Source organism: Chenopodium quinoa, unplaced genomic scaffold (assembly GCF_001683475.1).
Source record: "Chenopodium quinoa cultivar QQ74 unplaced genomic scaffold, ASM168347v1, whole genome shotgun sequence".
NCBI lineage: Eukaryota > Viridiplantae > Streptophyta > Magnoliopsida > Caryophyllales > Amaranthaceae > Chenopodium > Chenopodium quinoa.
The window spans coordinates 5701058-5726497 of NW_018744878.1; the positions used below are offsets into that span (position 1 = coordinate 5701058).

A 25440-nucleotide genomic window follows, 5' to 3' on the forward strand; every position below is an offset into this window, starting at 1 on the left:
AAAGTAAATAATTATGAAAAAATTACCAGTGTTCATAATTTTTCAAGACCTAGATAGTTAGACACCCATATTGATATAGTTTAATATATTTTTTCGAATTCTCTTTTTACTACCTAAATTGCTTATTTTATTTAATTAACTTTACAAACTTTAATTAGTTATTTCCATTAATAAAATAAAATAAAATAAAATATAATTATAATTAAATTAATTATATAAGAGAAAGTATGAAGGAGTGAGAAGGGGATATTGGAGTCTCTTCGGGAAAAAAAAAAAAAAATCAAAAAATCCTAACTTTTATTGTTTACCCTAACAAAAATCTCCTTCACGCCTAGTTTAGTAGTTTCACTTCGCCTCGAGTGACTCTTCACACTTTGCCTCGTTGCCTGTTTCTTATTCTCTAAACTTCGCCGGAGTTTCACCGGAGCTTCATCGGAAGATTCAGTCATCACTACTAATCAGGTATTCATTCTCTCTTTTCCACACTTATTCCCATTTCTCAGCCTTTCCCATTCTCTTTCCCCACCTCATAATTTGGGGTTTAGGGTTTAGGGTTTATGTTCTGATTTTTAGGGTTTTGCACATTTTCAAATCCTCTCTCTTTCTCAGCTAAATTAGGGAAGATGAGGAAGCTCAAATTTCATGAACACAAGCTTTTGAAGAAATTAAACATCTTAGAATGGAAAAGAGAAGGTGGTCACAGAGAAGCCTCTGTTATGCAGCGATACCATATTACTGACCGTGACGATTACAAGAAGTATCAATCGCTTTCCTCTTTTGTATTCTCTTAAATTCTTGTTCTGGGTTGCAATTTTTGATGGGTTTCTCTTAATTCTTGTATTTTTGTTGTTGTTGATTGGTCTCTTCTTTTCGGGTGCCGAAAAACAGATATAATGGCTTGTGTAGGATGACGCAGAAATTGGTTAGCATTTTGAAGCAGATGGACCCGAAAGACCCTGATCGAATTGAGATGACTGATAATCTCTTGGAAAAGCTGTGAGCTTTCTTTCTTGTTTTCTCTTTGATTTTTGGTGGATTTAATACTTGTTGATTTTAATTTAATACACTGTATCATGTTGCGCTTTTTTTTTTTGCACTGTTGAATTGGTTAGTTGTTGATTGTGGAATCATACAATATTTGGGGATTCGAGTTCGTAGTGTGTGTAATTCGTAACTATTGGTGTCGTTTTACAACCAAGAGTCGAGTTACTGCTAAATTGAATGGGATTTCGCTATTTGATTAATATTGATTTTAGGGAATAGAATGATGGTTGAATAGAATGATGGTTAAGAAAGTCTTGTTTTGCTCAATAGTGTGTAGCAATCGTTCTGTGATTAATATCCAGGTGTTTATCTACTTAGCATATATCGTGGTATGATTTTAGTTTGAGGTTTGCAGTTAATCTCATATGATGATAGATATGTTTAGGGGATTAATTTGTAGTTTGTTGTTAGAAACTTGCCATGCCATTGGTCACTGATCATGAGTTATATGGCAATTAAGTATTTTCATGATGCTTCTTGAGTGATGCTGGTTTTAAGGATTGAAATGGAACGCATTACTAATCCACTTGACAAATTGTGTTACTCAATGCAGCATATCATAAACTTTCTTGATGATAAGATGTGGTTTCCTATATTAGTTAGAACCCCAGTTTACCTGCCCTAGGCAATCATCCTCACCCCCAAAACCACACATACACCCCTCTCCCCTCCTCCCCACAATAGGTTGCATTTAACCAAAGCTAGTAACTTGGTTATATGGGACCACTGTGCTATCCCTTAACTCTATTTATTATATATATACTACATGGTTGTTTGTAGTTTTCACATTCTCGCATTGTCATATTGCATGATTGTTTCAATAAATTGTAATGTGAGGATATGGTTCTCAAACTCCATGATAGATTGATAGGGGACCAGGCCAACTACACACGGCCAAGTTGACTTCACAACAACAACGAAGCCTTAGTCCCAAAATGATTTGAGGTCGGCTAACATGAATCGCCTTAAGGAATTGTCGAAATTGACTTGACCCAGACCAAAAATTATAGTTCAGGCTTTCTGTCTATGTATTGCTGCCATTAGTGTTTGATGATTATTGTATCCATTAGTGTAACGGACAGCTGCCTGGCATCAAATGTTTGTCCTTTCACTTAGTTTGGATTGTATGGAATTATGAATGATGTATCCAATTATTGTTTCTCATTGTTATTCATATTTGTTCAAGCCTTGTACTGCAAAAGTGAAAGAAACCACAATGGTAGAGCTGTTTTCATGTGAAAGAAAACATGTCTTCTATTTGTATGATGTTGTTAAGATGCAAATTTCAAGTTTGTCTCACATACCATTGTATTTCTTTTTTACAGATATAATATGGGTGTAATACCCAACAGGAGAAGCTTGGCTGTTTGTGAACGGTTGAGTGTGTCATCTATCTGCAGGTTAATACAAGCTTTACTATGTATACCTGTTACTGGATCCATGGCTTTTCTATACTTTTGTTGCTCTATTTTGTCTAAAGAAGGGATTGCATAAGGGCATAAGGCTGTATTCATGGTTGACACAATTCAAATTCCTTGCAATGGAAACCAAAAATTATACTATTAAACATTATTTTCTTGGCTGACAGCTTGAATTCCTTGCCCAAGGAAACAAATACCGCTATATGTGTATATAATAGCATAAAATAACAAAAAGTAACCCTTGCAAGTAAAGATCCTGAAGTTCCCCTTTTTTGTTTGCAGACGGAGGCTATCGTATATACTGGTGCATTTGAAGTTTGCAGAGTATCTGAAAGAAGCTGTGACATACATTGAACAGGGACACATTCGGGTGGGTACCGAGACAGTGACAGACCCAGCTTTCCTTGTTACCAGGAATATGGAAGATTTTGTGACCTGGGAAGATTCATCCAAAATAAAGAAGAAAGTATTACAATATAATGACAAATTGGATGACTATGATCTTATGCAGTAGTGACTAGTGAGCTATGGTGAATACTCATGGTTCTTTCTTTTTGTGGGGTAGTCCTTAATTTTGAGGCCTTATTTTTTTACTTTGAACTTTTATGATATTGCTGTACTGGTTACAAGTAGAAGAAATCAAATCATATATGAAGTATTATTGTTCAATCAATTTGTGCAGTTGTATGCAGTAAATTGACTGATTTTGGATTGGAACCAAATTGTGTAAAACAGTGGACCTCAATTGTTTTGGTTAAATACTACTCTAGGTCCATCTATTGAAGTTTTGGCTTAATGGTCTATTTTTACCACCCAACTGTACTTCATTTATGATCAACGTATGAAGAATCTGACTACTTTCTGGGCCTTAATTCCTGTAATCTTTTTTCTTAATGTCTTTTTCACTCTCAAATACGTTTACTAATGTCTTTTAGTCTGATAAATTCATATATAGTAATGGAACACGAATGCTTCCAACGTCTATTGGTTATTAGTCATCCCTTTCATCCAAGGCAAATTCAATAAGTATTACCTTGGTTTTGTGTCAACCGTGGTAGCTACTATCCTGTGAACAGGTTGATAGAGAGCACACGTAGATTCACAAATTGATGTGGCTCGCGCGCGTGCAGATGCGCAAGTCCATGTTAACTAAAAAAAATTCCAGCATTTCGTATAAAAGCATACTCAACAGTCAGGAAGGTTGATAGATGGGATTTTCCATAATCAGCTCAGCAAATTGAGACTTCATTGATTATAGGATGAAAGATTCAAATGCAGTTTATTCAATGTACCAAAAATCGACGTGAACTTGTAATAATGTACAGCAAAAGCCCAGAAAAATAGAACTCTTAACACTTGAATTGTACATCAAAAATACAATCTGCCGATATATACGTTTATCTTCAGCTCTTCCCTGCATTTATAGCTGCCTGCACAAATTCTTCACAGCTTTTAAACCCACCGGATAACACATCTGCTAAGGCACCAATAACATCAAAGGCTTCCTGCAAATCCCCAACAGAATTCATATCATCCAACCATGATAAAAGCTCCTTCGGAAGACTGATCATCTCCTTCATATTCAATAGTTTCTCCTTCATTACTACTTCCCAACTCTCCCAGCCATTCTCATCATCCCCTTCTTGTGATGTTCCTTCACCTTCAGAAGATACCCCAGCAGTGGACTTTCTGGGTTTGAAAAATTGATGGAGTTGTTCGATTAGACCTGTGTAGACAAGCATGGGTTGAATGATGGGCAGTAGAGCATCGCTACCGCTCGTGCTTGATATTTCCGATTTCGTTGACCCCGATCCTCTGGGCAGAGATTTGCTGTGTGCATGTTGCATGTATGCGTGGTGGATCCCTCGCTGAATGAAGGCACGTCGGTGTAGGAGCCAAGAGTCATAGGACTCAGTAAGGAGAGAGCTCACCATCATGAATTGTACAGTTTCTTCAGTTCCACCAGAAGAAGGCTGCAATGGAGATGAGGGCGAAGGTCGAGAATCTGAGGATGAGGTGAGATATGTCGAGATTGTCCTTGCCATTGATCGACGCTGAGAACCGCTGCCTTGATCTAGCAGGTGACGAGCCATCTGGATCATAAAAGGCAGAAATTTGGAGTTGCTCTCTTTCCCACCACCTTTGCAGTCAGAACTGAAAGATGCTCCTGTTGCAAAACGGGCCAGCATCTGTGCAGGGAGCAGAAAAATGGTCAAAAAGGGCTACAAGAACAAGGAAAACATATATGATGTTAAACTCACTTATAAATGAGGGATTTCTTTTTTCCCTAGTGTGAAGCACACCAGATGTAAGTAATAGAATATCGTGTCCAAGGACTAAGAACTCAATGACTTCAGGAGGCAAAACTATGTATCCATCTTAAAAAGTTAACCATAGCCCAGGAATACGTCATTACATCTCTAAAAGCAAGTTGAGATTATGAGTATATACGTCATCACATAAAAATTCGTGGCAAGATTTAATAATTGGTCATTGCAACTGCATGACTAGTGAGATTTCCTATCCTCAAATCAAACTTTAGGAAACTGAATAATAACACAAGGAAAAGAAGCTTGAAGGCATAAACAGTGGCCGTACCAGAACAATGTCATACATCAACAACCGAAGGCGACTTCCATCAGCACGTCCCAGAGCATTCAGATTATCCCAGTACTGGTCAACATAGCGAACATATTGACCCAATGGAACAGCGGGGCCTCTAATAGGAAACAATGCATTACAAAGAGTCTCATTGTTCCTGAGGGTAGCCCCTTCCCACTCTTTCTTGGGATTCTTTAGAGCAGCATCTGCTCTTTTAGCTTCCTGATGACACTGAAAATGAATAATGTTGAAATGACTCACAGTTGTGTAGACACACTCTCTTCTATCACTCCCTGAAGTACCAACACCTAGGTTTACCCGCTTGCTGTAGGTGTAAAGTCCCAGCAGATCATTGGGCCTCAAACTGTAACCCTCTCTGCATACCATACATGCTAGGCCATCTTCTTCTTCCTCCACATCTTCCAAACCTTCAAGATTTGGTCGAGAAACAACTATACGCTCTCCACCATCAGAAGATAACTCCCGCCGCATTCCTAGTCCCTGTAACAAGCCACAATGAGTCAAGTTAGCAACCTAACAAAACATTTACAGCCATAACAAAGAAACAAGCCTTGGAAGATGAAGCAAACAAAAGATGTTCCCTAAGTCACCTATCACAACATACCTGCAGCAATTCTTCCCTTTTCCTAAGAGCACGGCGTCTCATCTCATCCTTAGTGGCATGCCGTAACTTAAGAATTTTCTCACTTAAGAATCCGTCTCCATTCCCCTCTTTGTCAGATAGTGTATCCAGTAAATTCTCAGCTCTTGCCCCAATCTCGTTCTCCCCTGATACTCCTTCCAATGCATGGAGCAAAGGCAGGATGCCTCCGACATCAATACAATTTTGAGTGGTCAAGTGACCCATGGATAATCCTCTTAGCATAGATAAGATAAGTGGAACAGAAGGAAGTTGCAAACCCAGTGTCCACTCTTCCATAGATTTATAGCCAGGAAGCCCAGCAACTGCAAATATCTCTCTAAGGTGCTGAACTGCAACTTCGGTAATCCCCCTCTCCAGTACAATATCCTTCAACCGCTCACCACAAGAGCTTGTTTTGAGAGACTCGGAGACCCTGACAAAGTTCTCCACTGCAAACCTCTGATTTACAGCTTGCTGTGCAATGCTCTCATCTTTTGGATTGTCTTCATGCTGCTTTTGTAGCTTGTCAAATTCTGTCCAATTCTGTAAATAAGGATCAAAATGCTGGACAAGAGCTTCCATGGCTGCAGGTTCACCGTAGGTCAAATAAGGCAATATTCTAGCCACCATCTCAGTGTTTCTTTGTTGTTTACTTGATTTCTTCAGGCCAGAGGTATGAGATAATCGTTCCAAGAACATTAGTACAATCTTCTTGGCCTGTTCACCAGCACCACTCTCCTCACTAGTGATGGTAAGACCACCCTGTGTAATGTTAATATTATCACTCTCATTAGCCTCCAAGGTCAGTGCTTCAACAATCAAAAGGATGCCTTCAGCAGACTCCATAGCATCAACAGAGAAAGCACGTCTTGCTGTTTCAAGTAGTAGACCTAAAGCTCCCAATTTTAATAAGGCTCGTCTATTTTCCCTTATCTTACAGCAATGCATCAGAAGATTGAGCACTACAGTCAACTGCTCATGGTTGGACTTCAGATCATCTCGCAAGCGCTGTACATTTAAAACAAGTTCAACTCTTATCATCATGCATAACTTCAAGAAAAATCAATTTGGTCAAATTAAACACTGCTAATATATGTTGAAAATAAAATAATCAAGATTTAAAAAAGAACACTAAAAGAATATTTTATGACAGCTGAGTATACTGAATAGATGCATAAACCGTCAAAGCAAATTTCACAGCAAGAATTGCACCGTTTGTTTGAAGCAACATTTAGCAAGCACCAAGCATTACTTCAAATTCTACATCAGCATATTTATCACTCATTTAAGAATTGGGTGAAAAATGACATTAAGTCCAACTTATGGCTGTAGCCTAAAAGTAGAACAATAGAGAAGCAGCTGACTAGCTGAGCATAGAAAACAATCTACTTGACGTCAGTTATTTGCCTACAATAGTGAAGCATATACCGCACAAGGAATAAAGTTATTTGCCTACAACATTGTTGTTGAAGCTACAGTCAACTAGATGTTCAAAGAATAACATCTTGATTCATACCAAGGCCATTACCAATTTATTTGCAATTTTTTCTTCTTATGATTACTCAATTGTCTCAATCCTATCAGCCCCATAAAAATTCTGCGTAAGATACTTGACGACAATCCAGACAAGAAAAAATGCGAGCGGTCGGAAAGAGAATCATTTAAGTAAGATAAATTTTGACTTACCTTAATCATGTCCAATATGATTTCCAGCCCTCCATACTCCCTAACTGCACCTGCTATTGCAAATTCAACCTCTGGATCTTGAGACTCCTCTCTATCTTCATCCAGCTCTTTAATCATTGGCTCTGTGGCTTCACCATCCAATCCCTATCATTGTTTCAAAAAGCACAAGAAATTAGAGATAAGATTAGTACTGCTAACAAAGCTTAGAACAATATAATCTATATCTATACTTATATATTAAAAAGCGTTCCTAAACAGAATAGTTCCACGTGTCACTTTTTTTTTAAATTCGACATGTCAGCAATATGCGCCACATGTCATTATAAACATGATATGTCACTTTTACATGTATTAGATTTGCATCTAAAAAATACTTATAACAAGACTTGAACTCAAGACCAACAAGTCTTAAGAGTCTTACCATCTTAGCCATTTATTAAATGTGTTTTTTTATCCAACAAAATTATAGTTAACTTAGATAAGTTAATTTGTGTCATATTATTCTATTTGTTTCCATTATGTGATGATAGAGTTTGACAACTAAAAAATGTTTATAGCAAGACTTAAACCCAAAACCAACAAGTCTTACTATCTAAATAGCCGAATTTGATTAGCAAATTAAACAAGTACAAACTAGCAACCCGGGGCATCGCCCGGGCCACACACTAGTTTTATAACATATCAATGTGGGAACATGGCATTTTCAAGCCCTTTTAAAAAGCTCAGCTCACATCTACTTTAGTTACTTTTACTATTTTGTCCATCCTACACATAGTTACATTATTTATACGTTTTTATACTCTCTTACTTTATCTACCTATTTCTTACACCCATCCACCTTTTTACTCCATTTCTCTTACTTTATTCACTTTTTTCTTACACCCAGAAAAAAGAGTCTACAACTCATGCATCCTTCTCCCATTGGTTTTGTTTCACAATAGACAAAGGACGATAAAGATGGAAAATAGAGGAAAATCAGGATTGACTATCTACGCTGTATGTGTTATAAAAATTGCAGCAAATGGGCAAAAATTGGATGATAATAAACCAAAGAGAAAATAAAAATTTTAAAAATAAGGTCAGGTAGATGTTTTCTTTTTCACCAAACCCATCATCATTGACAATTTCTATACAATCTAGCAAAATGGTTTAATAGACATTAGGGGCTTAAGTACTTTCATTAAATACTAGAAGAAGAAGATTTTTAGTCAGCTAATCAGAAACTCACTCTCATGATTCCACAGGTTACTAGGGAGGAAGTCACAGAGACAAACTAATAATTTTACATGAATATTTTCCACTAAATTCATCAGTTCCAAAATTTTAAGATATATGCAAGAGACAGTCAAACCAGCCTCCATCAAATTAACTAACAGAAGGAGGTAGAGCTAACCTGAAGACGGTATGTCACTATCATAGGAGAACAATCCCTTGTAGAAGCAGTAGCACCAGTGGGTATCATAGTCGCACTAGTTACAGTATTTGAAGATTGAACATTGGCCTTCTTCCACACTTGCTCATAAACTTGTGAAACGCTCAGATCTAGAGAAATAATATTCCCAGCAACTAGCAATTCCATTCCATAATCATCCCCTACAAGCCCGACCATATCCAACTGATTGCAAATTTTATTTTTTACATCACGCATCAAAGGACCAACCTCAGCGCTGGAATAGGGATTTTTGGTCATGGAACCCCTGATAAATTCTTCCTGAGTGTGGGCCTTATTAAGAATCAACAAGTACACAGACTCTGGTTTTGATGGACAGATCAGATTGCAAAGCTGCTCTAAGATAAACTGCAATAGATACATTTTAGATAGAGACATCATGAGCAAGTTAATTACATGGGTTTCCAGAAATAATAACAAAGAATGCTACAAAGGGTTAGGGGGGCAGATATGCTTTACCAAGGAAGTTTGTCCTTTCTTTTCATCTCCGTGAATTTGCAGGCCACAGATACAAGCACGTATGAATTGTCGCTTATTCTCACTGCTTTCCTGCAGAAGACTGTCCAGAAGATCTTTCAACAGACGATTGCAATCACTAATTAGCTTTGTCTTTTGGACCACCAATCCCCGAATGACAATCAGGGCTTCCAAAACTTCGGAGAGCAAGTCGTCTCGCATAAATCTGAAAGAAGACAAATAACTTAAGGATTAACAAAGTCAGTTACCAATGAATTTCAAAATTAAGAAGATTTTTTAACAACCTTGCTCTAATTTTTGGGATCTCCAAAAATTTTCCAAGAAGCTCTATTAATTTGTGAAGTATGAACCCTTGTGAAATATCAATATGCAGACTCCTCTCCAGGGATTCTATATTTATTACTTCTTGGGTAATCAGCTTGGATATAGTACTCAAACATCCCCTGACAGTAAGGAATAAGCGAGCATCTTCTGTCTCTATCATCTTGAAGAGCAAGTCAAAATATTCCACAGCATTTTCAGCAGCGGAGAGAGTCAAGGGCAACCATGCCATTAACAAGTTCAACAAGCGGAACCGTCTAGTTGAACTCTGAGCACAGAGCAGGTTAACCAACATACACATTTCTGATCTTATTGATTGCGAACAAGCACTTAATATAAGTCCTGAAACCCATGATCCCAGTTCAAATGATGACAAGTTACTCCGAGAACAAGCACGGCGTTTCCATCTAAGTCCATACTTCAAAGCTAAGAAATCAGACCTTTGAGATCTTGACTTGTGACCAGAACCTCTGGATGCCTGTGAAACTTTGCACTGCCTCCTGACAAAATCAAGATATGATGCTCCCCTTTCCCATTCTGAATAACTCAACAATTGAATGTCTTGAGTTTTCTGTGAACCATTCCAATTTCTCTCCGATGACTCTAGTGTAGACTTGCTCCCATTGGCTGGGGCACCCAAGGTACTAGGAACATCTGAGCTATTGTCATCTTTTGAAGGCTGAATATTAGAAGACTTTCCGACTGTTTCTTTTTCCAGCAAGTCAGGTTTTGGAGGCGTACAAGCCTGAGATACAATTCTCAGGCAAGGAAGTATCACATGTTCTGATATGACTGGATGATTTGAGCCCACTTTTATTGAGGTAAATAGCAACTGAAAAACAACACGTAGCCTAGACTCCCAAAATTCATCAGTTGACGAACAAACCTCTGAAAGCAACAACATTTCTTCTCTGGTGGCCACAGCAATGTCCATGGATCGATGATGTTCAATGCAGTACAAAACTTTCTTCTGTATCAGATTATTCAACTGACTGACAGCATTCACATCGCCCTCTGAAAAAGCACAAAGAACAGCTCTTGCTTGTGAGCGAGCAGACTTTGGACCTTGATGAATGTTATTCTCAAACAATTCCGTTAAGATTCCCAATGCAACAAGCTGTTTCTTAGAACTGGGATGCTTTGATAGGACTTGCAATACCTCAAGACACTGAACAACAAATGTGGTAGCACAACCATAGCAACTTCTTGGGGACCTGGACACCACAAATCTTGAAGCTTCTGTAGTGTTAGCATAGTGTTTTTGGTGCAAATAATTCATCAGAACCCGACGAAGACCTTGCAGAGTCTGGACGCTTTTGCTCACAGAATCAAAGGCTGCCTTGCACTTTTCGCCATAAAGTACACCAAGAAGTGCAATTTTACGGTTAATCTTACAAGAAGGTCCAGGCAATGAAACCATCATCTGCTGGACAGAATCCTTTTGCTGTGAGTCTATGTCACTCTCACCAATGCTGGATACAATCTTTAGTAAAGGTTTTTTGAACCCTAAAAGCTGTTGATATCTCCTGTGAGCATTTTCTGATTCAGATTCTATTGCTGCAAGTCCTCTCTTCATATCTTCATCATTTTCCATGTTATCAAAAGTAAAGCTAGGCTTTGCCATGAAGTTAAACTCAAAACGGCCATATTTGCTGTAACCACATTCATTACACAGAAATGAGTCCAGATTCTCATAGTTGATGTTACGGCATTGCCTGCATTGATATGCATTCTCATGGCAGTTGCCGCAAATGCCATGGCGGTCAGTGACAGGCCGGCTGCATCTTGGGCATTGCAAAGGCTCCATTGATGAAGCCTGAAGATTTTCGTAGAACGAATCAAGTTCAATCATGAAATTGCAAGCAGTAATAGGAATAGGGAAATCCACTTTCAGCTCTGTCTGATTAGATGCGAGGTGGCAACTTTTGGCACGCTTCCACAAAGACCAATTATTTTTCAACTCCGATAAGTCCGTTACAGGCCTGTTATTGTAATACAAGTTCAGAACCTTCACAGATTTGGACTTACGAGCATCATGAACATTCATCGTAACCGATTGGATGGTGTAGCTGCCCGTACATTTTACTATTATACGGTTGTCGGTGAACTTGGTCTCAGATTTTAGGCTCTCCAGCTTCATCCTGCTGTAGGGCACCTCAGGAGAGCTACAAGAAACACAAGGCTCACTCTCAAGATAATATCCATCAAACTCTACAAGACCACTCAATGTGTTGTATATACGAGAATTGGGATGATTAGCCAGTAGTTCATTCTGCATATGAAGAGTCTCATAGAAGCACTGGATGACATCAGAAGTCAAACATTTATCTAAAAGTTCAGCATTTAGCTGCTTTGAGCTGACATCAGGGACCTTGCCCAGCAACCATGTCAGCAATTCCGTATATTCAGCAACGTTTGGTCCATACATCGGCAAACACTTCACTTTCTCAAAAAGCACCTTTAACATATTCTCCTTGAACAACTGCTTCCCATGCTGCCAGATGCCGTGAAGAACACACTTTGCTTCAGAGCGAACAGCACTCGAATTCCACTCCAGCAGGAAGCAATCAATGAACTGCCTCAAGACTTCACCATCCTTCTCAGTGAAGATGTTGACAGCCACTTCCATGTCCAAGCAAGATTTTTCAGAACTAGACTCCAGACCATCATCTCCTTTCTTTTTCTTCTTCGAATCCTGTGGCTGAGCAGCTGATTTTATTGAGCCCACTGAAGCATCCCCTGATTCACCTTTCTGAGAAGAAATGTTCATATCCTTTCCAGTATAAAAAGCTAGATTCAGGAGTTTAAGTGTCTGGATAACAGATTCCTCTCCAAGATAGAATATCCACTTCAACAAAAGTGGCAAAACATCTGCATGCCTCAAACAATACTTCTGCCAGTTTCTAGGACGTGCAGCAGCAACCTCAGCCATGGTGCACAAGCATTTGATAATTTTAACACTTCTCTCATATGGTACAGGATTCTGAAACCCACTCGTCTTGTTAACATGTTTGTGCAACCTCTTAAGTTCACTTGAGAACTGCCAGGAGTCCCGAACACTGTAATAATGAGACTTGCTTCCACATAAGTGCAAAAAGAGTCTTCTTGCATACCTTCTAACAAACGTTGTATGTGGATTATTTATATAACTACAAAGAACATCTTGGTATCCTTCTAACTTCAAGTCTTTGCTGGAAGACATCTTGTACACCTTCTCTTTTTCCCCAGTTTTGTCGTGCTTTTCAGGGCGAACCAGACTGTAGACCAACCGAAAAGTGTTTTCCAACAAAAGTCTATGGTAGTCAGCAAATAGGTCTGCTCTGTGGGCTTTTGCATAAGAATCAGAAAAGAAAGGAGAAAAATTGCCTGCTGGTAGCTCTCTCCGAACACTTAAAAGAGCCCCACACCCAGAACCAGGGTGTGAATTAGATGAACTTTCAAGATTACCAGCTGATGACTTGAAAACATAAACTAACTGCTGCAAGATATCCATGAGATAATTAACAAAAGATTGTTGGCGAAGAATATTACAAGCTCTCAGCAGCTGCGAAGCAAAGTCATTCTTATCTTGCATGTTTGAAGATAATGAAGCAGCAATTGAAGCAGACAACGGATTCTGAGTATAACTTTTATCAAGTGCATCAGATGATCCACCAGATTTCGGAACAGAGCCATCGCTACCAGGCTGGTGCCAGTTTCTTAGCATTAAGGTAAAGAACATAAAGACTAGGATTGTGATTTCACCACAAGAAGATCGATTTCTGGCCACAAATGGTTTCTTAAGATTAATCTCATCCAGAAACCACTTAATCAGTTTCTCCAGATCTAAGCTTTCAGGGTTTGAACTGTGTATAAAAGGTCCACCAACAGCAGAAGATAGCCTGTAGAAAAGTTGCATGACGGGAATAGCTCGAACACCAGAGGTTGTCTCCATCCAGCCTCTCAACTGTTCTAAGAGCTCAGAAAGAAGCAAGGAATTCACAGCTCGCTTAGATGCAGAGATCGAAACAGGATCCAGAACTGAAGGTGAGAAATCCTCAAGCTCATCAGGTTCTAGCACATGAATAGATGGTGTAGAGTTTTGCACATTTGAGTTCGATGAAGTAGGTAAAATGCTTGAATCACTTAGCTCATCAGCTGGAAAATGGATTTCATTGCCTTCTCCACCTAATGTCTCCACCTCAATTGGGATTGCCGTCATTGGATGATCTCGGGAATGTGGTGGAGGAAGCCGATCAGAATCAAGCACTTCATAGCATGCTTCGCATAAATCAAAATCAGGACAAATGGTGCAATGCCATCTTCTCCTTAATATAGGGACAGTGGAGCAACCATCACAACAATATTGTACCGAGGATGTGATAGAATCTTCTTCCATCATAACCTGTGCATTGCCTCCAGATGCAGTTACTGCACTAGGATGAGCAGATGCAGAAGTAGCATTGTCTGGCGTATCATCAGTAGCCAACATAGTTTGTTTTGGAAATGGAACCTGGAGCAATCTTGAAGAAATTGCCAGGCTACTCATTGCATGAAGGGAAATATGTCAGTAGTTTATACTTAAATGCAAACTAAAAGGCAAGAGGCAAAAGAACATTGTTTACCTGCTTGCTGTTTGGACAGCCTCATTTGGAGAAACTAAGAGCTTCTTTAACAACAAAACTGCAGCAGAAACAGAATGTCCACCTGCCTCCTTCCCATGTAAAGCCAAACATTCCGCATAACAATAAATGAGTTCCACAGAAGATATAACAATATTATTCATGGTCTGCGTGTCTGGCTGCTCTATCTCCAAAATTCCCCACAAGACTTGCATAAGACCATCTACTACTTCAGAACCTGCAATATCAAAATAAATTCACACTATCAAATATCAGGTTTACAACTAAGCTATTTTTGTATGACCATGAAACCCTTAAACCTAAATATCCCCAAACTTAAGTGTAAGGAATGAAATTTGCACATACTGGCAGTAAAATAGATTGATCATAAAACAGCGGGCAGAAAGTTGTAGTAGACATGTGGAGTAAAGAGCTAATATATGAAGCAGTCAAGAGCAAAACTAGAGACAACAACAATCCAAGAAAGTGAACAGAGGGAAATTGCTCTAGGAAAGGGCAATGTATAAAATTTGTCTTAATTTCGTATTTTCATGCCTCCAAGAAGAAGAAAACAGGATTTTAAAAAGGATTAACAAAGATAGAATTAATAGACATACTGTAAGTTAATCAACAGAAAACACCTATACAAATGCTTTCTAGTAGACTTCATGTCAAGACTTGAGCATAATAAATGACTAAAATCTCAACAAAACATGATGATTGCAGCATAATGTAATGCTAGGGAGCTTCGGCTGCAAGAATGTAAGTTCAACAACCAACTAAAGTGTTACAGTAATAAATAAAAGGCAACCACAAAGACTAAACACAATATAAATAAAGAAGAAGCAGCGAATTTACAGAACTCTTCATACCATTTGTCTCAAGAAAAGCAGCCAAATTTGCCCTTCGATGTAGAGCAATCTTAGATACAGCACGCATCTGAGCAGTAAACTCCTCAATGATCCATGCAGACGTAGAACCACCAACCCCCAACCTTGACAATAGCAAAGCAGCAGATTTTACCACTCCGAGAAGGCGCATACTATCCTTAACCTGAATAAAAGTTAATTCTGTACACATCAGATCATGAGACACAAATCTTTTCTCTAATATTAGCATGAGATGTAATATGAGAAAGAAAGGCATGGAAAAATATAGTGCTGTGTGAAAGGATTTATACTTGGTAGTAGTCTTCTCTTTTTGGGAATAAAGCCTGCAAGATACGGCATGCAGAAGACTGCAGTAATAGCTCCCGGTCACTTTCGAAAATTGTTTCTAGCAGCTGCTTGCACTTGAGCAAGCTTAATTCTGGTTTCACATCTTCAACATTGGTGCACCCCAGAGGCTTGCACAACAAATACAACTTAGATAGAAGTTTAAACCCGTCTGCTAGTACTTGTTCCTCAGGAGGTGCAGACTGCATAGAACGAATTTTTTTCCTAGAAGACGTAGCCCATGAATTACTTCCAAGTACACGGGCTTCCATATCAAGAACTGCATCCATTTTCTCTTTCCAACCAAACTCATCTTTTGGGCGTCCATAAACCTCCAGTGAATCTATTCTAGGCAATGCAGAGCCATTAAAAGTAGGTCCAACAGAGACCGTGAATTCCTCATCAGCAAGGAGAGACTCAGCAACAGTAAATGGAATGTCATACCAACACCGCATGCCTTCATCAAATTTAATCACCCTCTGAAAAATGGTCAAATCAGAAGGGATGTGATTTGCTGAGGTGTTTCCAACATGTACACGGATGCCAACCATTACTATGTCAGGGTTTGAATTTGACACTGTAATCTGAACCGAAGAACAAAGTAGTTTATTCACGGGCAATAAAGTTACAAATATCGAGAAGCATAAATAGACAGGAAAATTAATCTTTAAAGTGCTTGAAGAATTACTGCAAAGCAAAGTGGTCATACCTTAAATCCAGAAGGGTTGGGGCTTTCAAGAAACCCATCCTCAGATGCTAAGCTCTGCTTAGCTCCTTCAGAATCACCATTTCTGACAGCATCACCACCCAGTTTCACATCAGAAGTGATGCACACAGTTTTCTCAAAAAAATCAAGAGGAAATTCAGGATTTACACCAGAGTAAGCCTTATTACTAAGGATGGTTGGACCCAATTTTTTAACTTTCTCAGATGTCGCAGTTGACCCGAAATCAGTTCCAGATTGAACATGTGAAAATATCTGAAGGCTGCCATCATCATGCAGGACAAGAGAATGAAACTTGTCTTTGGATATAGGTTTATATGCAGTTGCACCAACCACAGGTGAATTTGAACCAACTGCATGTCGTACATTCTGAGCGTAAATATCCTTAGCCCCTATGGACAAAGCAAATGCAGAATTTGCCCTCCAACTTGAAAAGCATACAAATAATCCACTACCAGAAACCAATTCCTTCCAATGATGTAACCCAGCAGGTCGCCGCTTGTCATCTTGTTCATCCTCATATACAGCAGAAATCTCAGTTAAAGAGCTCGCATCAGAGTTCAGCCGACCAATAAACGTACTTCCATCCTGATATGATACAAAAAGTAACTTATAGGTAGATGAGAAGTACAATGACGACCCTTTGACATTGACATCTCTATTGGGAATCTCAACCTTTTCATTTAGTTGTTTGGTCCCCACGTTAACTTCAGTTGACAGCTCAAGCTTGAACAAACTTCCCAGTTCTGAAAGCACGATGAGATACACCTTACCCTGAGATGCCACAGACAGCACACCATCCGTGATCATTTGATCCGCCAACGTGAAGTAATGCAAAGGGCTGATATTGTCCTGTGAAAGATCATAAATCTTAACAAACCTATTAGTGACCACCATTAGTTGCACTTGAGAGCCCGGGACCCATTCAACCCGCCTGATATAAGCACCCTGAAGAGCTAGTTCAATGGCAAGACGATCTGTCACTTCACCCCGAGGACTAACAGTGAAGACCTGGCAGTCTTCATACCCAGCTACAGCTAGATAATTCTCAACCAAGGGGTTAAAAGCAAGATGTACAATTTCAAAGCGAACTACATTCTTGGAGAGAGGCTTGACATTAGTCTTGTCAGCCGTCACAGGTGCAACGGTGGCCTGTCCAATCAGCTGTCCAACATCAAATATAGCAACTTTGTCACCTTCCCCCACAGCAAGCCTACCACGACTGCTCACACTGAGCAAGGATTTCATAAGAGAACCACTAGAAAGAAGTGATCGAAGTTCCTTTGCATTGGAGTAGTCTGCTTTAATCTTTAGATCTAAGGAACCGCTTTTGTAAGCTTTCTTCAGCTGCAGAAGGTCAGATCCATATAATAGTACTTTATCTTCTCCTAAGACCAGACTTTTATCCCTCGAAAGGTTGCCATCCCTTCTCCTTGTGATGGAAGGAAGAAGCGAATTGCAAATTTTAAGCACCTGCGCCTCAAGGTCAAGTTCTTCATAAAGGCGGGGAATTGCACCTTGGATGTCATTGGGAACCGAAAGCCTCAGAGAGTTATCCGCTTCAATAAAAACATCTTCATCAGGATCTGAATCACTATCTGGCAATTGATCTCCATCCTCTGAGAAAGGCAATAACGGTTGGAAATTGCCAGCACCCCTAGCTGGTGCAGCTTCAGTTCCAGTAAATTTCCTTGGCTTCAAACACTGGCAAGTACTCCCTCTAACACCCCCAGCTCCACAATCACAGAAAAAACGACTGGAACGTGAGTACACAACACGATGACCACGGTGACATACTTTTGCACAAACAGAACAACAGCCTTTAGACACAGTTAGATCACACGTATAGCAGAAATACCAATGTTGTTCCATGAAATTGCTGCCACTAGAAGTAAATGTGCAAACTTTGGAAGCAAGGGCTCGTTCACTACTAGAATCCTCTTCATCTTCCTTGTCTATGCTAGCTGCCTCCCCATCAGAGGTTCCATCATCCTCATCTTCGTCAATAGATGCTGCATCACACTCAAAAGGCACTGAACTACCATCCTGATTGGCACTTAGAATCAAACTCTCAGAATTTTTTCTAGAACTAGCTGGTCTACTAGCTATAGATCCCAGCCCATGACTGCTTCCAGACAAAGATTTCCCAGTACTTTTAGTTGGCATAGTTGTTAAAGATCCAGATTCATTCAAGATAGTCTCAAAGAAACTGAAAAGGAATTTCAGCCCCTGTAGCTTACTTTCATCAACAACCAGTTTCTCCATCAAAGAGAGACTACTCTGCAGCAGTAATTTCATTGATGCTTCGTCTCTTATAAGTTGGGTCACAAAACCAAAATAAGATTTTGCAGCATGAATATCATATATTTTAAATGCTGACTCCAACGAAAGCAGCAAAGCGTTAAACAAATGGTTGTATAATTCTCTTGAAAGCGAGTCATCAGGAGATACAAGGCACAAAATGAAGCTCATGGTTGATTCTCTGAGGGTCATTGAACTTCCTTTAGCACATGTAACTGATGAAAGACTACAAGAATCTTCTGTAGGAAAACTCAACAACCTCTTTTCAAACCACTTGGACAGACAGCTTAGATCCACCCCAAGGAATTTCTTTTGTATCCTCTGTTTCACATAAACACCCAGCTCCCCCGATAACACATCAATAAAGAAATTGAGAACCTTTGCATTAACTGACTCAGAGTAGCAAGTATCCAGAGAGTCAATCAGAATAAGCAAATCACCACGCTGTGAACCATAAAGGTCAACAACCTGTTGAGGAACATCTTCAGCACCAAGATAAAATCTGAAAACATTGATCCCAAGGGAATCTCGCTGTAGACTTTCCATCATATCAATGGCTTTGACAACTAGCTGTTCAACCTTAACATGGTTAACATTTCCTCTGATATTAATATCCAAAAGAAATCCTTCAATTTGCTTCATCAGGAACAACAAGCTATAATCCGGCCCTTCTGCACCAGTACACCCACGGCATATATCTTCACACTTGCCACTCAAGTTCTGTAAAACCCTGTCATATTTTACTGTCATCACCGAACCAAGAATTTCATGAAGCACGTCAGTCTCCACAGAAATTTCTCCCCTTGTACCTCTGATTTTGAAGAGCAAATCAAAAAGACAAAGTATTCCTCTGATACTGAGAACAGAGGAAACAAGAGCACCACTAGAGGCTTGAGGGTGTGCAGGGAAACCATGGAGCATGCTTTCAGAAGATATAACACACAGTATGTGAGAGGCCCTCTTGCTGATGACATTGTCAATTTTTGGAAGGAGGTCACAAACAGACTCCAGCCCCACATGAACAAGACCGTTTTTCACCAAAATCTCATCCTTCATGAGCTCGTCGAATTCAGTATGTTTGAGAAGCAAAAGAGGAGAGCAATTCTGGGCATGTGACTGGTTTTCACTAATAGTGAACAAGAAGGCCCTCTGATATATTTTGATATATTTTGCCAACAATGAAGACAGGCTTTTCAGTATCACTGGGACCTTGTTAGTCTCCAATATCACAGAGATGAAGCCGTGAGCAAAAGCAACAAAATCTGAATCAGATGCATCTTGTGTCCAAACAAAGTTGGCTCCAGAGACAGAATTCTTAACACAGTAGCTCCCAAAACCTGCATAAAGGAAAGAAAGAACCAGGGAAAGCCACTGCCCACTTCTCATCGAGTCCCAACCGAACTCCAGAATGTCATCGGGCATGGAAACAGAACACAAGTGTTGAAGCAACCCAATGACAATATCTACAAGGTTCACATCCCTATTCACAAGATCATAGTGTCCCTGTCCCAGCAGCAAATGGCTAAAAAGAAAAAAATGTTCAATACTTGATGTATCAAGGTTGCATTTGGCACTCCAGACAGAAGACAGATGATTTGGGGACAACTCAGCAGCAGGCATATCCCAGCAAAGCAGAAACATGTACCTCTCAAGAACCAAATCCTCAATAATTGCAGCCTTCTTACCCTTCCAGAACTCCAAAATCAGTGAAAAGACAACATATATATCATTCCAACTCAAAGACGAATGTACATGGGCAGCATCAGAACTAAACAGCCTCGCTGGCACAGATTCAAAATCAATTAGGTGATTAAGCAGGTTACCAAGGAGAGGCTCTTCTTTAATAAACAAATTCATAACATTATTGACTATCAATGAGGACCACGATATCACAGGATCATTGAGATGGTGACAATGGGATCCAACAAATCGCGCTGCATTCAGCTTGGATCTGAAATCCATGAGAAATGATGTTGGACAAGCATGCATATTCAATAGCATGTGTCGAAAAATTACAATCAATCGAGAAACTATCAAAGCCCAGCATGACAGCTGCGAACTGCTCAATCTTTGCGAAGTGGAAGCAAAGTTCTTTATATTGGAGAAGATAAGGTCTACCAGGGCAACCTTTTCACTTTCAGAAGACAGATGGAAGGCCAAAAGAATAATCTCCATGTGGAAGACATTGGGCAGAGTAATGAGAAGTTCCCTAAGTTCAGGGCAATTAGAACGCACATCTTTTTCTTTTTCAACAACAAAATTCACAAACTGCTGGTAGACCTTAATCCTCAAATGGCTGCCAGCTGAACCAACCCTGCAGATTAAAGTCTGAGCTAGCAAGATAAGGGTTTGATCATTGTAAACGAAAGAACCATTTTCGACTTCCAAAATTTTAAGGACAATGTGATCCTCCAGCACATCAGAGAGAGAATGCCGCTTGAGCAAACCGTGGAGCATCTCAAAGCATACATCTTGAATTTGCTCTATCCTCCTATGCTCATTTACAGCAGTATCATTGTCAAACCCCTCAGAGTAAGATGTTTGAGGGCCAAGCATTGACAGAAGAGAATCAATATGATATTTGCTAAGCTTCTTGCAAGCATCCTCATAAACAGGGGCAACCCATTCAGGAGAGAATATGCAGGACCTGAGGAAAATGGATAATTCTGCAGCAGCTTGTATTATCGTGTTGTAGAACCCGGTGAGTGGATTAACAGAAGGTGCTTGCTCATACCCATCATTTGATCCAACTGAACGACCACCCTCAGAAAAGAGATCCCCAAAGAGCGCTTCATCATCATGGCAACCAGTGTTCTCCAAATCAGAAATGGAGCTGGTTTTTGCACCAGAACAAGATTTCTCAAGTTTTGGTTGCAATTTCCCTCCCTCGGTGTGCAAGAAATAAAGAAGATGTATTAGATTATCCACCCACTGAACTGATTTAGGAAAAATGATTTCCAATAGTTCCTCGACCGTGTAACTCTTTGCCAACATAATTTTGTCAGACCGAACATGACAAACACCTCTGGCCTCAGAATCAGAGATACTAAGTGAGAGGTTCACACCAGAATCCTTCACTGCATGCATCTCACTAACTTGATTTTTAACATCTCCAATGAGTTTGACAACATAAATAACACAGCGAGGGAAGTATATCAAAGGAGGTTTCAAATTATTGACTGACTTGTTGTATCTCCATACACTAAGATCCAAAAGATCAAACATAGAAGCCAGTAGAAATGCCCTAACATTTTGAAAGACACTCTTACCGCAGTTAAGTAGTTGTACCAAATGTAGAAACTCTTCAAGGATATTAAGCACAACACCTTCATAGTAATTATCAGAAGTTAAATTGATACTTAGAAACTCAATCCCTGGTCTAAACAAACCAGGAAGCATGTCAGCAAAATCAGCTATACTCTGCAGCAATTCAGAGTCCAGTTCAACAAAAGGGACACTCCGTGCAAGATTTCTGAGTAACTTCAGAATATTCAATGAAAGAGACAATTTCCGGCAAATGCTCAAATCTGCCATTTTAACATCCAATGTTTCTGGAAGCTGAATAAGTTCTTTACAATATATAATGAGCCGATGGATGCATCTTAAGCGAAGAACAGCCCACTGCTGTGAAGAAGACACTAACTTGTTGAAATCCTGGGAAAAAGAGGAATCTGTAGGCGATTGTATGGCATTTTTAATTTGCATGTCTGAAACTAATGTCATAACAAGCTGATCAACAGGTTGTTCACCTTCACATACAACAATCGAGAAAATCAGAAACGTTAAATTGATAAAATGCAGAAATATAGAATGCAACGACAATATAAAAGTACAAAAGCACCATACCTTGCAAGTTCCACCGAGTGTGCTTTTCTGACAGAGAACCTTTATCATCAAAGGAGACAAGAGGCAAGCCATCCACAAGGGAATTGGCTAAGCCAGACTGAGATAAATCAGATTCATTATCAATCTGACCCAGTAATCCTGTTTCCAGCAACTTTACTGCAAGATTCTGGGATGCATATGGAAAAAAAGCAGGTTAGTGCTTTGTCATTCAATCCAATACACATAATGTAGAACAAAATCCTTAACAGAAAATAAATAACATTATATTCCTTTCTCCATTCCACTGAAGATGGTAGAAATGGAACATGAGAAGGAAAAGAACAAACACTTTTCAGCTTCAAGTGTGTACAAATATTATGTATTTTAAGTTTCACAAAGAAAGGAAATGCTTATATAATATGCAGTGTCATGATAAACAGTCAAATGCAAGTAACTGATTATCCAGCCACTAATACAGTAAAGGTACAAAATAGAAAAGAGATGTGTGATATCCATGAACCTCACGAAATTAATTGCCATAGAAAAAACCTAAGAGCAATATATCTTTAATAATTTAGTTCATCTTTAAACAAACCAAGGAAATACCACTTCACATAATAAGCCAAAAGGCAGATATCATAAGTCACAGAATTCTTCTTAGAATGCTTCTAATACTTCCTAAAATTGAACTACTTCACCAATTAAGTTACAAAATGATGTTAAGAAGCAAAAATGATACGCTATCATGAACAAACACAGCACAATTATGACATACAACAATAATTTGTATTCTAATAGAAACAATTTTATTTGCTCATGACATTTTTAGGATTATTCAGTAATAATTGCTACAATAGTAAATCTTAAACATTCATCAAACATACTATATATCTATATGTTGACTAGATGTACACAACACGGAAAACATTGAATGTTCCTAAATCCATACTGAATTTTTCCTCTTCTTCTTCAAATAATCCTTGCATAAATAAAATAAAAATCGCCATCAACCTTCCAAAATTTTCAAAATCGTTAAAATGGAATCAAACAAAGAAAATCACTCACTTCATGTGTAGATCACAAACTATCTCTTCTCTTTCATCAATTACAAATAACAGAAAATTTCATAACATTTCCCCCAATAACAAGGAAATAGATGCACATTTCTACCACAACAGTTCTCCAGAATTCAGCATATGAACTGCGCATAAGCTTAAAACAAAAAATAAAAAATGACAAATCCGAAATGCCATAGCATTTACCAAAAGGCAGACTACAGCATTTAAGTTCAATTTTTCTACTATTTGTTCTATATATAAAAAAAATAAAAAATAAAAAATCTGCAATACAAAACAATTCACTGACCTGCAAGCTCGAGTCATCACTGTTAATCTTCGATTTCTCCAAGCAGCACAAAGCGAACTCCATTGATTCATGTAAAGTAGCAAAAACCACAGGCTCAACATGCTCAACTGCTCAAAAAATCCACAGAAAACAACAAAATATATGAAAAAATTCAAAAAAAAAATTCCAATAATCGAAAATTTAAGTGATCGAATTGAAGAAGAAAGTACCTGAAAGAGATCGATTGGCGGAAGCAATCAAAAGAGCGAGAGAGCAAACAGAATGAATCTGAGAATGACTCCAACTCTGAAGACCTAACTTGTTATCAAAATCATCGTCATCGATCGCTTCAACGCCGTAATTGAGGATAGAGTAGAAGTGGTGCAACCCTAATTTAAGTGAACCAGAAGTTCGAAGTCTCAAAGAGAGATCGTTTTGCGGAGCCGATAGAGCTTCGACGAGTTTGGCGAGTTCTTCCGCCATTGATGCACCTTCAAAGAGCGATCGGATGACAGAGAATTGACGATCAATTCATCGAAGTAGCGAGAAGATGAGAGAGAAAGCTAGAGAGAGAAAGTTTTAGAGAGAGAGAGATTTGTGGTGGTTTGATGTTGTCGTGGAATGGGAGAGGAGAGAGAAAGACAGGAAGAGAGGGAGGGAGAATTTAGAGGAGGTTTAAGAGAGGTGGTGTTTTTAGATGCACTGAACTGGAACAACGGTGGAAAGAAGAAATGGGACTTTTATTTTCTTTTGAGTTTGATTTGGACAAGTTCTTTTGGATTCTTTTGGTTATGTTAAACTGTTTTAAGTTTTCTTGATGAAGGAAAGAAATTTATAGAGTTAATTTAACCGACTTTAAATCTCTTTATTAAAAGTCTTTTTTTTTTTTTTCTTCACACGTTTTTTTAAAATAATTAATAAAAACTTATTAATTATTAATTGAGAATAAGGGTATGTTCTCATAGACTGAACTGAATTGAATATTTTATAAGAGAAGGAATGTAGGAGCTGAATTAACTGAACTGAAAATAAACGTATGAGAACATACCCTGAATAAGTTTTGCCTTTTTGAGTAAAAGTGATTAAGAAAAAAAAAATGGTGATGTAAGTTAATTAAAAGCAAATAAAACATTTATAAAAAGTGAAATGAGACTTTCATTTAAGAACAAATCTTTCACGTGAAATGAGAAGACATTTACTTGAAATAAATGAAGTACATAATTCATATTCAATCTTGACAAAAAATGGAGAAATCAAAAAGGGGGAAAAAAGAAATTGAAGAAGTTCATCATTAAATTATTTTAATTTTCATAAGTATTGGGAGAAAAAAAAAAACAATCTTCATGAAAACAATTAGGGTTGCATTGGTCTTCGCACCCTATACATTGAGGGTATTTGTGTAATTACCAGGTTAACCCAAGAAAGATTTCATTAACGTTGTTCTGCAACTCTTCCAGTAACATTACAATTCTCTCTCCTCCGATCCATCACACGAATTTGATGAATTTCAATGGAGAATTAGCTAGGTACAATGGAAAATTGAAATTAGATGACATACACTACCCTTTAGGGTTAACCATGCTCTATATTTCACCACGTTTTCATAGAATTTTCGTTTGTTTGCCGCCAAGATTGATGGTGGCCGACCCGCTTGTTATTGTTGGTGGTGTTGTTGGCGAATTTGAAAGTGCAGTGATGGTCAACCTGTACGTGTAGTTGGTCGTGTTGTTGGAGATAGGAGAAAGAAGAATAAGCTGGTTAGTCATTAGAGGGGGGAGAAGATGAAGC

General features: G+C 38.7%; 2 protein-coding genes across 2 annotated transcripts; one reads left to right on the top strand and one right to left on the bottom strand.

Annotated features, from left to right (window-relative positions):
• The first annotated feature begins 250 nt into the window (after positions 1-250).
• On the top strand, positions 251-3337 carry LOC110705764 (U3 small nucleolar ribonucleoprotein protein IMP3-like). The gene is made up of 5 exons (XM_021883688.1): positions 251-462; positions 610-757; positions 889-996; positions 2370-2444; positions 2748-3337. The coding sequence occupies exons 2-5, from the start codon at positions 624-626 to the stop codon at positions 2977-2979; spliced, it is 549 nt and encodes a 182-aa protein (XP_021739380.1). The 5' UTR covers positions 251-462; positions 610-623; the 3' UTR covers positions 2980-3337.
• A 313-nt stretch (positions 3338-3650) lies between these two features.
• Positions 3651-24567, bottom strand: LOC110705765 (auxin transport protein BIG-like). The gene is made up of 14 exons (XM_021883689.1): positions 23883-24567; positions 23674-23780; positions 22330-22495; positions 16168-22232; positions 15425-16042; positions 15117-15297; positions 14248-14482; positions 9607-14163; positions 9305-9527; positions 8789-9193; positions 7396-7539; positions 5692-6717; positions 5064-5567; positions 3651-4654 (listed from the first exon to the last, which is right to left on the bottom strand). Exons 1-14 carry the CDS (start codon positions 24133-24135, stop codon positions 3869-3871), a joined length of 15270 nt encoding a protein of 5089 aa, XP_021739381.1. The 5' UTR covers positions 24136-24567; the 3' UTR covers positions 3651-3868.
• Positions 24568-25440: the final 873 nt, after the last annotated feature.

Bases quoted from the DNA above. Each gene is read 5' to 3' on its own strand.
- LOC110705764 (XM_021883688.1), top strand. From the start codon at position 624: ATGAGGAAGCTCAAATTTCATGAACACAAGCTTTTGAAGAAATTAAAC. The intron at 758-888 runs GTATCAATCGCT...GCCGAAAAACAG, and splicing joins GACCGTGACGATTACAAGAA to ATATAATGGCTTGTGTAGGA. The intron at 2,445-2,747 runs GTTAATACAAGC...TTTTGTTTGCAG, and splicing joins AGTGTGTCATCTATCTGCAG to ACGGAGGCTATCGTATATAC.
- LOC110705765 (XM_021883689.1), bottom strand. From the start codon at position 24,135: ATGGCGGAAGAACTCGCCAAACTCGTCGAAGCTCTATCGGCTCCGCAA. The intron at 23,781-23,882 runs GTACTTTCTTCT...TTTTTTGAGCAG, and splicing joins CGCCAATCGATCTCTTTCAG to TTGAGCATGTTGAGCCTGTG. The intron at 14,483-15,116 runs GTATGAAGAGTT...TTGATATTGCAG, and splicing joins TGCTTTTCTTGAGACAAATG to GTTCTGAAGTAGTAGATGGT.